Source organism: Lactuca serriola, chromosome 5 (assembly GCF_051521515.1).
Source record: "Lactuca serriola cultivar US96UC23 chromosome 5, Lser_US96UC23_V15, whole genome shotgun sequence".
Lineage (NCBI taxonomy): Eukaryota > Viridiplantae > Streptophyta > Magnoliopsida > Asterales > Asteraceae > Lactuca > Lactuca serriola.
This window is the reverse complement of record NC_136412.1, coordinates 221,259,490-221,274,707: the sequence shown is the minus strand read 5'-3', so window position 1 is coordinate 221,274,707 and position 15,218 is coordinate 221,259,490. Positions and strand designations below refer to the sequence as shown.

Below are 15,218 nucleotides of genomic sequence, written 5' to 3'. Positions count from 1 at the left end.
CCGGTTTTTCTAATACAAACGTGTTCTACAGGTACAAGGAGTGGTTTATAAGATGACCAAAGAATCCAAGTTTTCAAAAACCAAACTCTATGTCTGCCAACGCCCATTTTTTTTGACGTGTTTATTTCCAAATCATAGCACTAGTGACATGGCGCCATATTTAATAATCACTATGTAATTACAAATTGAAAATAGCATTCTCATTTTTTCAAAAAACTCTTTAATCATTGTATATACATAAACCCATTTAAAATACACAATAGTACACTAACATTTAACCTAAACCATTGTTAGTTTCGAACACAATAAAGTTGTTTCCAACTTTCCATGTTCTAGGACCTGTTTTTCAAAAGCGGGCTTTTTTACGTGAAATGTGATGATATACTGGCAAGATCAAGATCAATTTCAAATCAAGTTGATATAAAGGTGTAATCAAGCCAATCAACTTAATATACTGTCAAGATTAAGCTCAATTTCAAATAATAACTAGAATACAGTTTTTCAAGCTTGGATCGATTATGTAGTAATGGATGCAAAATTACAATTTTTTTAAATTAAACTAAACAAGATTACTATTAAAAATTATTTCAACAAAACAATAGTCTGAAGACTTACATTTAAAATCATTTAAATAAAAACTACAAACATTATACAATAGTCAATAATATTAACAGGTAAACAACAAGAGTCTTGGGCTCCAAAAATCTCATTCTTAAAGTTTCAATTATTTACTTAACAGTACCTACAAAACAGATAACACGCAATAAATTATAATAAGTCGATTACATCAATAATAACCAGATTTGCAAGAACGGTTTTTAATCAATTCTTTTATTTCCTAACAGCTTATTAGGATTCTTCCCAGCATCCATCTTCAGTTCATTCTTGAGTTGGCACTTGAAATTAGATTCTTGAAACAAGTCTTCAATTTCTACTTCGAGAATCAAGTCAAATCTGTGCAGAAATTGGCAGAAATTCAATAATCAAATTAGAAATTTGTATGCAGTTGGAATCTGATGTAAGATTATATAATGCTTAGTTGCAATGTTTAACTCGTCCAGAAAACCATCAAGTACAATCAAAGACAAACTTTCACCTTTAGTTCTTTAAATAGGATGTCTAAAACATACTTTCAAAACAAGTCACACTAGGAAGCCATATGACCCGTTTTCAACAAGCAGGTGTTTTTACTTCATTTAGCAAGGTCTTTTTACTTCATCTAGCAAATGCAAATGTGGCTTAATGACTTTTTTTTTTGTTTTGAACAACTATGACTTCCTTAAGCACACACAAGAGGAAGTTGGAAATGGTCCAAATAGCAAAGATGTATCCCACTAGCAACCTAGAGAGCACTGCAAACCAGTACAAAAGCAAACAGATGAATGGAAGCAGAAAACTTTAGTCAACAAGCACCACTGTAACAACGCAAAATTTTCAAACAAATTTTTCATTTTAAAATAAAGTATTTCCATTCAAAACAAGGCATAAATAATTTAAGTATTATGTCAAATACAAATAGTCTAAATCCCAAGATCATAAAAACATCCTTCAGTGTGTATCGATCACGCCGGCGCCTTCCCACGGTCCTCGCTAGTACCTGAAACACATACATAACAACTGTAAACATAAATGCTTAGTGAGTTCCCCAATATACAACTTACGCACATATGCCTTTCCAGGCCCTGACCTTCCGGTCCACAACACAACGCCTTCCGGCCCATAACATAATCGTCTTTCGGCCCATAACATATTGCCTTCCGGCCCACATAACATACATAGCACATATAACAAATAACTTACCACCTATAGCATACATATCACATATCATATCTGACCTTCCGGTCACACAGTCAACCCTTCCGGGTACAGTATAGTGAGAAGACTCACCTCGTGAATGCTGAAAGCTAGCAAATCCTAAAATCACTCGTGCACAATCCGACGAGCTACAACCTCCCTATAACATCACATATCTCTCATTAACACTTATATCTTCTAAGTGTGACTATCCCTAAGAAGTCAAACTTAGGTCAACGGTCAACGGTCAACGGTCAACGGTCAACTCGACCGGACTCGGCGAGTACCATGGCGACTCGGCGAGTCTAGACGTCCTCCAACTCTCTGAGATTCTCTATCTACTCGTCGAGTATCCTCCTTGACCCGACGAGTTACTCCTGGAAGAATCGTGGGGCCACCCCGACTCAACTCGCCGAGTCTGAAGAACAACTCGACGAGTCCCAGTTAATCTTCAAGCTACTCGCCGAGTCTGTTCATCGAACTCGGCGAGTCCATGCCATGCAACCGTTCAAACTGCATCCTAAGGTCAGAACTGCTTCGACCATTCCTAGGCCTGGCCTTCCTAGGCTGATCCATCACGTAAAGTCCTCATTTCAGTGCTCAAGATACACCATATGATTCATCATTTACATTTTGACCTAAGGCATAAGGATTCCAATCCAAAACCTTCATCAATTCCCAAAATGCACAGACATGGGACATTCTGGACCTCCCAAAGGTCTCAATACAGGGTTACACTCGTTTAGGGGACTAGAGTAACATTCAATCTAATCACAAAAGGGTTCTATAAACCCTAAATCCATAAATACATCAATATAGCAGAGTATACTCGAATTCTTACCTGGATGATGTATTCTCTGTGTCCCCAATCCTCAGAATGTGACTCCCTTGCTGTTCCTCTAGCCAATCTCTTCTCTTCCTTGCACAACAACTCTTCTATGATCAACAATGGCCTATAATCCTTGCTCCAGATGCACACAATCGATTTAGGGTTCTTCTCAGAAGGCTAAAATGAACAATGACGGCCAATGAGTCCTTTTTATACGTCCCAAACCTGAACGGTTAGGGTTTTCGCTAAACAGCGTAGACTCGCCGAGTCCATATCTGGACTCGTCGAGTCCAGTCGCGAACCCGCGACCAAGTCTGCGATCCTACTCGGCGAGTCTAGGATCCAACTCGCCGAGTCCCCTCTTAAATCACCCCAAAAACATAATTTGACAATACCTGAGACTCCGGGCTGTTACAACTCTCCCCCACTTGGATTAGACTTCGCCCTCGAAGTCTCACTCTGAAAATAGTTCCAGATGCTGCTCCCGCATCTCACGTTCCGGCTCCCAAGTCATTTCCGATCCCTTACGGTGTTGCCACTGAACCAACACCAGAGGTACCTCCTTGTTCCTCAGCATAATTCAGGCTCGCATCCACCTGATTATCCTCCAATGGAACCACTGCCGACTCATCGGCTATGCACTTCCTCAATTGCGACACATGAAAAGTGTCGTGGATCTGTCTCAACTCTGTTGGCAAATCCAACCGATAGGCTACCCGGCCTATCCTAGCAATCACACGAAATGGCCCAATATACCGGGGCCCCAACTTGCCCCTCTTCCTGAATCGAATCACTCCTTTCCAAGGAGAGACCTTCAGGAGAACGAAGTCGCCGACTTGAAACTCAAGCTCGGATCGGCGCCTGTTTGCATAACTCTTCTGTCGGCTCTGGGCGGTCAATAACCTCTGTCTAACTTGCTGAATCTGCTCTGTCATCTGAAGTACGATCTCCGTGCTGCCCATCACTCTCTGTCCCACCTCTCCCCAGCAAATGGGGGTCCGACATCTCCTACCATACAACAGCTCAAAAGGTGGCATACCAATGCTCGAATGATGGCTGTTGTTGTAGGAAAACTCTGCTAAGGGTAAATATGCATCCCAGCTACCCCCGAAGTCCAACACACACGCTCGAAGCATGTCCTCCAGTGTCTGAATCGTCCGCTCGCTCTGGCCGTCTGTCTGGGGATGATATGCAGTACTAAAATGCAATTTAGTACCCAGCTCCTCATGAAATTTCTTCCAGAACCTGGAAGTGAAACGTACATCACGGTCTGAAACAATCGAGATCGGTACCCCATGCCGAGATACCACCTCTCTCACATATATCTCCGCCAACTTCTCTGCTGAAGAACTCTCATTGATGGCAAGGAAGTGTGCACTCTTCGTCAACCTATCCACAATCACCCAAATTGCATCAACTCCCCTGGCAGTCCTCGGCAATTTGGTGATGAAATCCATGGTGATTTGTTCCCACTTCCACTCAGGGATCTCCAATGGCTGTAACTTGCCATGCGGTCTCTGGTGCTCGGCCTTAACCCTACGGCAGGTCAAGCACCTCTCAACGAACCATGCAACGTCCCTCTTCATACAGGGCCACCAATACTCTTTCCTCAAATCCAAATACATCTTCGTAGCACCGGGATGGATCGAGAATTTCGATCTATGAGCCTCTTCCATCAAAGTGATACGCGTACCGCCCACGAACGGTACCCAAATCCGACCCTGAAACGTCATAAGCCCTCGTCCATCCTTAACGAACTCTGAAATCAACCCCACAACCCGCTCTTTCTTCTGCATTTCTGGTCGTACAGCCTCGGCCTGTGCCCCACGAATAGCATCCAATACTGGAGTCATCACAGTCAGTCTCAAGCATACATCTCGCAATGGAGTGCTCTCCGCCCTGCGGCTCAACGCGTCGGCTACCACATTAGCCTTGCCTGGGTGGTACAGGATCTCACAATCATAATCCTTGACCACATCCAACCACCTCCTCTGACGCATATTTAGGTTGGGCTGATCCATCAAATACTTCAAGCTCTTATGGTCCGTGTATATCGTACATCGAACCCCATACAGGTAGTGACGCCAAATCTTGAGAGCGAATACTACTGCCCCCAACTCTAAATCATGCGTGGGATATCTCGCCTCATGAGGCTTCAGCTGCCTCGACGCATACGCTATCACATGACCCCTCTGCATCAACACTGCACCCAGTCCCGAAATCGATGCGTCGCAATATACTACAAAATCTTCCATCCCTTCCGGGAGAGCTAATACCGGGGCTTCGCACAACCTCTGGCGAAGTGTCTCAAAGGAGCTCTGCTGCTCGGGCCCCCATGAGAATGCAACACCCTTCCGGGTCAATCTGGTGAGCGGCACTGCGATCTTGGAGAAATCCTTAATGAATCTCCGATAATACCCTGCCAATCCAAGGAAGCTCCTGATCTCAGAGGGTGACTTCGGCACCTCCCAACTCATCACCGCCTCAACCTTGGCCGGATCGACCAATATCCCTTTCTGATTAACAACATGTCCTAGAAATTGGACCTCCCGCAACCAGAAGTCACATTTGGAGAACTTTGCATAAAGCTTCTCTGACCTCAATACCTCAAGGACCTCCCTCAAATGCTCCTCATGCTGCTCTCTAGATCTCGAATACACTAGAATGTCGTCGATAAATACAATCACTGACCGATCCAACATCGGCTTGCATACCCTGTTCATGAGATCCATGAACACAGTCGGGGCATTGGTGAGCCCGAAAGGCATCACCACAAACTCATAATGCCCATATCGCGTCCTAAACGCTGTCTTCTGAACATCCTCATCCCGCACTCTCACCTGATGGTACCCTGACCTCAGATCGATCTTGGAAAACCAAGACGCTCCCTGCAACTGATCGAATAAATCATCGATCCTCGTTAACGGGTAACGGTTCTTGATCGTCAACTTGTTCAACTCCCGGTAATCAATGCACATCCGGTGCGAACCATCCTTCTTCTTGACGAACAGAATAGGTGCTCCCCACTGCGAGCTGCTTGGCCGAATGAATCCCTTCCCCAGCAACTCCTGGAGCTGCGAGGACAACTCTTGCATCTCTGGAGGCGCAAGATGATAAGGCACCTTAGCAATAAGCGCGGCCCCCGGAACCAGATCGATACCAAACTCTACTTGCCTTACAGGAGGTACTCCCGGCAGCTCCTCGGGGAAAACATCTGGAAACTCACGCACCACAGGGACCTCCTCAACTGACTTCGGTCTCTCGGAAACCTCCCGCGTATCCATCACATACGCCACAAAACCCTTACAGCCCTGCTGTAGACACTTCCTCGCCCTAGCGGCCGAACAAAAAGCTGATCCCGAACGGGTACCCTCGTCGTACACCGAAAGAACTCCCCCACTATGGTCTCGTATAGTCACCAGCTGACACTCACAGTCGATGACAGCGCCGAATCGGCTCAACCAGTCCATGCCCACAATGACACAGACATCACCCATCGCAATAGGAATCAGGTCAATCGGGAATTCGACCCCGAAAATCTCTAACACGCATCCCCGGAGAACATCCGTGGCACAAATCACTCTCTCGTCAGCTATAGAAACTCTCAGAGGTCGGCTCAACGACTCGCGACTAACGCTGATATGCTGACTAAAGGCTAAAGATACAAAGGACCTACTCGCACCCGAGTCAAATAACACTAGAGCAGGCACAAAGTTCACAAGGAAAGTACCTATGCATATAATAACATAAGCATAACATCTCGACATTAAAATAAATACATGAGTTACAGCATACCTGCCACAACATCGGGCGCAGCGCGGACCTCCTCCGCAGTCAGCTGAAACGCTCTCCCACGAGCCCTCGGGGCCTCAACCTTCACCGGTCGAGTCTCAGTAGTCCTGGCAGTAGGTGCAGATCCCTGACGAAGCTGAGGGCACTCGGCCTTCCAATGGCCGGTCTGATTGCAATGAAAGCAAACCATAAACCCCTTGGGGCACTCCCTAGCAATGTGCCCCTCCTTGGCGCACTTGTAGCAAGCACCAACTCGACACCCCCCATCGTGACCCTTGCCGCACTTTCCGCAAGTGCGGCCCTTCGGACCTCCCGTCCTCGAATCGGCAGACTTGGTCCGCTTGGCTGCCGGCTGAGACTGAGCCGGCCGCCGGTCCACCTGCTGAGACTCGGCCTCCTCCCTGGCCTGAGTCTCCAACTCGATCTCACGCTTCCTGGCATTCGCCTGAAGCTCAGTAAAAGTATGATAGGTGGAGTTCGACACAAACTCCCAGATATCCCTCCTCAAAACTCCCAAGTACCGGCTCATCCGAGCCTGCTCTGTGGACACCAGCTCGGGGCAGAACATCGCCCTCTCATGAAACTTCTGCGTGATTGCCGCAACCGAATCAGTACCCTGCTTGAGGGTTAAGAACTCCTGAACCAATCGTTCCCTCTCCACCGGGGGAACGTACTCATCCCTGAACATGGCAGTAAACCCCTCCCATGTCACTGCTGTAGTCTCTGCCAAAGTGAAGTTCGCCATCACGAACTTCCACCAGTCCTTTGCTCCCAGACGGAGCTGGTTCAAAGCGAACCGTACCCTCAGGTGCTCCGGGCATGAACAAGTGTAGAAGCACCCCTCTATATCCGCGATCCACCTCATTGCAGCAATCGGATCTTGCGTCCCATCGAACTCTGGTGGCTTCGTGTTGCTGAACTCTCGGAACAGCAACGAGTCACCCCTCTGTAGCCTAGCAGCGGCCACAGCTGCGGTAGCTGCAGCGGTTGCAGCCTCAGTCAATGCGGCGTACCGCTCATCAAACGTCTCCATCAGGGTGGTCTTAATAGACGCAAACATCTTCGGGATTTCAGCCCGGATCGCCGCAGCTACCTCCTCGTGAATCATCTGACGAATCTCCTCGTCACTCACACCGCTCGAACTCGCTCCGTGGCGTGGTCTAACCATGATGTCTCTGAAATACAACATAAAACTATCAGAGACCCCATCGAGTATAATTGCACTCGATAACGCAACCCTACTCAGTCCCCGATATCCAGGGATTCTTACTTGGGTCTCCCACTGACCCGGTGTCTTCGGTAGTACGGGCCCAATACTACCGACCACACCGCATCAGCATTCATCCCAAGTCTTCCTCCCCAAACCCCGGATAGTGAGTACTCTACTTCTGATATGCACTATCTACCCGCACACTAGCAAAGCATCTCATATCGGCAAACTTCCCTAGACTAAGGCATCACAAATCAGGCCACTCTAGTCCTATCATGAATACCTAGTCTTCTAGCATGTATAACAATTTATATCATATAACATTGTAAGGTATTTTGGGGATCTTTACCGTTCGGGCGCTGACTGATCGTACACACTGATTCTTTCTTGCTTACCACAAAACCATTTACAAAAGTTTATGCCTTTATTTAAAAAGTTTCCTCAAATCCTCGGTTTGAGTTCAGTTACTCCCGAAGGTGCACCCGAATCCCTCAAACCAAGGCTCTGATACCAATTGTAACAACGCAAAATTTTCAAACAAATTTTTCATTTTAAAATAAAGTATTTCCATTCAAAACAAGGCATAAATAATTTAAGTATTATGTCAAATACAAATAGTCTAAATCCCAAGATCATAAAAACATCCTTCAGTGTGTATCGATCACGCCGGCGCCTTCCCACGGTCCTCGCTAGTACCTGAAACACATACATAACAACTGTAAGCATAAATGCTTAGTGAGTTCCCCAATATACAACTTACGCACATACACCTTTCCAGGCCCTGACCTTCCGGTCCACAACACAACGCCTTCCGGCCCATAACATAATCGCCTTTCGGCCCATAACATATTGCCTTCCGGCCCACATAACATACATAGCACATATAACAAATAACTTACCACCTATAGCATACATATCACATATCATATCTGACCTTCCGGTCACACAGTCAACCCTTCTGGGTACAGTATAGTGAGAAGACTCACCTCGTGAATGCTGAAAGCTAGCAAATCCTGAAATCACTCGTGCACAATCCGACAAGCTACAACCTCCCTATAACATCACATATCTCTCATTAACACTTATATCTTCTAAGTGTGACTATCCCTAAGAAGTCAGACTTAGGTCAACGGTCAACGGTCAACGGTCAACTCGACCGGACTCGACGAGTACCATGGCGACTCGGCGAGTCTAGACGTCCTCCAACTCTCTGAGATTCTCTATCTACTCGTCGAGTATCCTCCTTGACCCAACGAGTTACTCCTGGAAGAATCGCGGGGCCACCCCGACTCAACTCGCCGAGTCTGAAGAACAACTCGACGAGTCCCAGTTAATCTTCAAGCTACTTGCCGAGTCTGTTCATCGAACTCGGCGAGTCCATGCCATGCAACCGTTCAAACTGCATCCTAAGGTCAGAACTGCTTCGACCATTCCTAGGCCTGGCCTTCCTAGGCTGATCCATCACGTAAAGTCCTCATTTCAGTGCTCAAGATACACCATATGTTTCATCATTCACATTTTGACCTAAGGCATAAGGATTCCAATCCAAAACCTTCATCAATTCCCGAAATGCACAGACATGGGACATTCTGGACCTCCCAAAGGTCTCAATACAGGGTTACACTCGTTTAGGGGACTAGAGTAACATTCAATCTAATCACAAAAGGGTTCCATAAACCCTAAATCCATAAATACATCAATATAGCAGAGTATACTCGAATTCTTACCTGGATGATGTATTCTCTGTGTCCCCAATCCTCAGAATGTGACTCCCTTGCTGTTCCTCTAGCCAATCTCTTCTCTTCCTTGCACAACAACTCTTCTATGATCAACAATGGCCTATAATCCTTGCTCCAGATGCACACAATCGATTTAGGGTTCTTCTCAGAAGGCTAAAATGAACAATGACGGCCAATGAGTCCTTTTTATATGTCCCAAACCTGAACGGTTAGGGTTTTCGCTAAACAGCGTAGACTCGCCGAGTCCATATCTGGACTCGTCGAGTCCAGTCGCGAACCCGCGACCAAGTCTGCGATCCTACTCGGCGAGTCTAGGCTCCAACTCGCCGAGTCCCCTCTTAAATCACCCCAAAAACATAATGTGACAATACCTGAGATTCCGGGCTGTTACACCACACCAAAAAATGCCAAGCAGGGGCAAGATGGTCAATAAACCAAAAAAGCCCCACCAACTGTCAAAATAATTCAGAGCCTTTGTTTGTCATTATGCACGTTTTATTTATCCTTTTACCAAGTCTAGCTAATTGAATAAGTCCAACCCATGTAGCCATGTGGTTCCTGCTTTTGTGCAGGTAGGTAGAGTCACTTTCCTAGTTTTTAGCTTTGCTTTAGTTGTTTAAATAGGAGGGCAATATGTACGTTTAGCTTTATCTCCTTTTTTGTTCTTTTCTTGTTATGTGAATAAAGTGCAGATTTTGCCCCTGTTCTGTGTGCAGCCTATTGACTTTCCTGTCATTGTTTTTGTTCATTTCCTATTTTGTCCCTGTTTGATTCCAACATTTAATATCAGAGCTAACCTGGTGCATGCCCAAATATCAATCTCGTGAAGAGATGACAGGAAACAATGGTAATGGTGAGAAAGATGGTCTTGTCACACTTCATTATCCGATGCTGTCAAGGTCCAACTATGTTGCTTGGGCAATCAAGATGAGGGTGTTCATGCAGGCCTAAGGAGTTTGGGATGCTGTTGAACCTAGGACTGCAAACATAGTAGTTGAAGTTAAGAAGGACAAAATGGCATTGGCGGCCATTTATCAAGGGATACCAGAGGATTTGCTGTTGTCATTGGCTAAGAAAAAAACGGCCAAAGAAGCTTGGGAGGCTTTGAAGACGATGTTTATGGGGGCGGACAGAGTGAGGACAGCAAGAATTCAAACTTTAAAGGCAGAGTTTGAAGCCTTGAATATGAAGGAGTCAGAAAGTGTAGATGAGTTCACTGTAAAGGTGAACAATATAGTAAGCACTATGCGTGCTTTGGGTGACACAATGGGAGAAGAATACGTAGTGAAGAAGCTACTAAGAGTGGTTCCATCCAAGTTCCTTCAGATTGCTTCTACACTGGAACAATTTGGGGATTTGACTGTGATGACAGTTGAAGAAGTAGTGGGTAGATTGAAGGCTCATGAAGAACGTATGAGAGGCCATTGTGAACCAGATGATAGAAAGCTTCTAATGACTTACCAAGAATGGTCTGAAAAAGAACAAGAAGAAGGCTGAAGGTGACTCCAAAAGCACCCCAAAAAGGAACCGTGGTGGATCTGGATCATCACGGGGAAGAGGAAGGGGTCGAGGCAGAGGTGGTCGACGCGGTGGTCGTGGAAGAGGCAACTATCAACACCAGAAGAACGGAAACAATGGTGGGTCCAACAGTCAAGACAAGAGTAGTGTACAATGCTACAATTGTCAAGACTATGGACATTATGCTGCTGAATGTAAGAACCCAAGAAAAGAAAGAAATCAAGAAAATAACTTGATTCAAGAAGATAGTGAACCAGCCCTCCTATTGTCATCCGTTGAAGATAGAGAAGTCGGTGAAGTATTCTTAAATGAAGAAAGTGTGAATCCAAGGTTAAGAACAAGAGAAGGAGAAGTGAACCAAACTAAAGTGTGGTACCTTGACACTGGGGCAAGCAATCACATGACTGGTGATAGGGACAAGTTTCGTGATCTTAACAAAAAAATTCAAGGGTATGTAAAGTTTGGGAATGCATCCAAAGTTAGAATTGAAGGAAAAGGCTCAATTGTGTTTCAGTGCAAAGATGGTAGTCAACGAAAGCTGAATGACGTATACTACATTCCTGATTTGTGTAGTAATATAGTTAGCTTGGGTCAGTTAGCAGAGGGAGGAGATGAAATCAGGATTAAGAACCCATTTTTATTGGTTCATGATGCTACTGGAAAATTGTTAATGAAGGTCCAAAGGTCGCCTAATAGACTCTACAAGATAGACCTGGAAGAGGCTAGAGCAGTGTGTCTGACTGCTCAAATCAATGACCCAACATGGCTATGGCATGCAAGATTGGGTCACATAAATTTCAATTCAATGAAACACATGTCAGACAAAAAGTTGATTGAAGGGTTACCTAGGATAAACATTCCTTCACAGCCTTGTTAGGGGTGTTTAGTGGGGAAAGCAGACAAGAAATCCTTTCTCCTCACATACGAATTATAGAGCAAAGAAGAGGCTGGAACTTGTTCATGGGGATTTGTGTGGCCCGGTCTCACCTCCTACACCCTCAGGGAATAGGTATTTCATGCTACTTGTTGATGACTATAGCAAGGTAATGTGGGTATATTTGATGAAAACGAAAGATGAAGCTCTCCAAATCTTTAAGAACTCCAGGGGGAAGGTAGAAACTGAAACAAGGGAGAAAGTGAAAGTTTTTAGAACGGATCGTGGGGGTGAATTTCTGTCAAACCAATTCATCTCATATTGTAGCGAAACAAGATTGGAGAGGCACTACACATCACCATACTCCCCACAACAAAATGGTGTGGTGGAGAGACGAAACCGAACAGTGTTGGAGATGGTTAGATGTAACTTGAAGACCATGAGAATGCCAGACGTTTTGTGGGGCGAAGCTGTATCTCACTCGGTTTATGTTCTAAAGAGGGCCCATACGAAAGCCTTGAAAGACATAACTCCCTACGAGATGTGGACTGGTAGAAGGCCACACATTAAACACCTTAAAGTGTTTGGGTGTATCACATATATGAGAATGGCAAAAGCTCAGCTAAAGAAATTAGATGAGAGGAGTATGTGACTGGTTCATCTGGGCATTGAAAAAGGAACAAAGGCTTATAGGTTGCTGGACCCGGATACCGGGAAGATGTACGTGAGCCGAGACGTTGTTTTTGATGAAAAACAAGGTTGGGAGTGGGAGAAGAGTATGAAGATCAAAGTGATACCGGGTATGAGTTTCACTGTCGAAGGTTTTGACCTAGATGAATTTTATGATGATGAAGTTGAATGGGAACCTAGTACGCCACAACATGAACATGGGTCATCACAAAGTGATAGTAATTGGGCTGAAGGTTCCCAGCCCATTAATCCTTTAGTTGATTCTTAGTTAAGCCCACAAGAGATGCCAATAAACACACCCGGTACACCCTATTCACCCATCACTCCAAATTCCCCAATTCCGATCACGTCCCCAAGCACTGCTTCGAGCTCTACGGGCGGTGGTGCCCCAAAATGTTACCGGCTACTTAGAGACCTGTACGAGAACACAGAAGAAATTCAGATACCCACTGAAGAACTCATGATGATACGCAACAATGAAGAACCTACATCATATACAGAAGCGTGTAAGAAAAAACGAATGGATAAAGGCAATGGACGAAGAATTGGTGTCAATTAAGAAGAACAACACTTAGAGTCTAGTTGATCTTCCAAAGAATCGAAAAGCCATAGGATTGAACTGGGTATACAAGCTGAAACGAGACCCAAGTGGAAAGATTCTGAAGTATAAGGCAAGGATTGTGGCAAAGGGATACGTTCAAAAACACGGAGTTGACTACAATGAAGTTTTCGCTCCAGTGGCAAGAATCGAAACGGTACGCGTAATCCTAGCTCTGGCAGGTACCAATGGATGGTGAGTGCACCATCTTGATGTAAATTCTGCGTTCCTAAACGGGAACTTGGAGGAAGAAGTATATGTTTTACAACCCGAGGGTTACAAGAAGGAGGGTGAAATCGAGAAGGTCTACAAGTTATCAAAGGCGCTCTATGGGCTAAAGCAAGCATCGAGGGCTTGGAATGCATGTCTGGATAAGTATTTGAAAAGTTTGGGTTTCATAATATGTGCACTAGAATACCCTATATACACGAAGAAGTAGGATGGTGGCACTCTAATTGTGGGAGTGTATGAGGACGATTTGTTGGTAACAGGAAGTTGTGATCAAAGTATTCAGAACTTCAAGAAGATATGAGTGTCAAATTCGAGATGAGCGATCTGGGTCTGTTGACTTACTACCTGGGTATTGAGGTAAATCAACAAAATACATGCATCACACTGAAGCAGGAAGCATATGCAAAAAAGTATCCTTGCCAAGAATCGAATGCTAGACTGCAATCCCACCAAAAGCCCGATGGAACACAAATTGAAGCTAAGAAAAGATGAAGAAGGAGAATTGGTAAATCCCACAGAATACAGGAGCTTAGTTGGAGGACTAAGATACTTGACACATACCCGTCCTGACATCACATTTGTAGTTGGAGTGGTCAGCCGGTTCATGGAAAAACCAACAATAAAGCATCTTCAAGCCGTAAAAACCATACTAAGGTATGTAAAAGGAACCTTAGACTATGGTTTAGAATACACAAAAGGAGAAAGAGAAGTCAAAATCATTGGGTACACAGACAGTGATTTAGCAAAAGATGAAAATGACAGGTATGGCGTTTTATGTAAATGGAAATTTAGTGTCATGGGCATCTCAGAAACATAGATGTGTAGCTCTGTCTTCCTGTGAAGCGGAGTTTATGGCAGCCACAATGGCGGCTTGTCAAGGGATATGGCTGAGATGACTTATATAACAGGTCAAGCTATAACACCTATGACCATGTATGTTGATAATAGGTGAGCCCTTGACCTCATAAAAAACCCTATCTTCCATGGAAGGAGTAAACACATTGACATAAGATTCCACTTTATCAGAGAATTTGTGGAAAATGGTGAAATAGCAGTGACTCACGTATGTGGAAAGGAGCGGAAAGTAGACCTGCTCACAAAACCATTGGCAAGAGTGAAACACGAAGAAATGAGAAATTTGATTGGAGTGAAGAAGATTGGAAGCTCTGAATTAAGGGGGAAAATGTCGAAATAATTCAGAGCCTTTGTTTTTCATTATGCACGTTTTATTTATCCTTTTACCAAGTCTAGCTAATTGAATAAGTCCAACCCATGTAGCCATGTGGTTCCTGCTTTTGTGCAGGTAGGTAGAGTCACTTTCCTAGTTTTTAGCTTTGCTTTAGTTGTTTAAATAGAAGGGCAATATGTACGTTTAGCTTTATCTCCTTTTTGGTTCTTTTCCTGTTATGTGAATAAAGTGCAGATTTTGCCCCTGTTCTGTGTGCAGCCTATTAACTTTCTTGTCATTGTTTTTGTTCATTTCCTATTTTGTCCCTGTTTGATTCCAAGACCAACATGTAGAAAGCAAATAACAAGGAGCACAAATAGAACTGGAGAAGATCAAGAAAGTATGCCAGCAGCTCCAAAGAACATCGGATAGATGATGCATGCATATTTCACTATTCAATATCCTTATCACATTGAAATTCATGGACTCTGAAAAAAAAAACATAAGATATATATTACTCAAATACTTAACCGTTCATGGATAAAACTTTAAATTTTAAAGTTTAAAAGATATTGATAAAAACATGGACTGAAAGATAATGACCATTGATTCCAATGATTATCTACTTAATTCTATATTTTCTTCCATTGATGCACACATAAAAACAAAGAAACCATATGAAAAAAGTTGTATTTATTCATCAATTAGCATACACAAAAAGTCAAGTGAAATTACACATGCAGAGAATCGATAAATCTTGTATGAAGGAGATGAA

General features: G+C 44.2%; 1 protein-coding gene across 1 annotated transcript; it reads left to right on the top strand.

The window, feature by feature from the left end:
- The first annotated feature begins 13,735 nt into the window (after positions 1-13,735).
- On the top strand, positions 13,736-14,470 carry LOC145050199 (secreted RxLR effector protein 161-like). Its single transcript, XM_078998488.1, has 2 exons — positions 13,736-14,037; positions 14,302-14,470. The coding sequence occupies exons 1-2, from the start codon at positions 13,736-13,738 to the stop codon at positions 14,468-14,470; spliced, it is 471 nt and encodes a 156-aa protein (XP_078854614.1).
- Positions 14,471-15,218: the final 748 nt, after the last annotated feature.

What these genes read in the sequence shown, in the direction of transcription:
- LOC145050199 (XM_078998488.1), top strand. Translation starts at nt 13,736, where the DNA reads ATGGAACACAAATTGAAGCTAAGAAAAGATGAAGAAGGAGAATTGGTA. An exon ending in GCAAAAGATGAAAATGACAG is followed by an intron (nt 14,038 to 14,301) that starts GTATGGCGTTTT and finishes CCACTTTATCAG; the next exon opens with AGAATTTGTGGAAAATGGTG.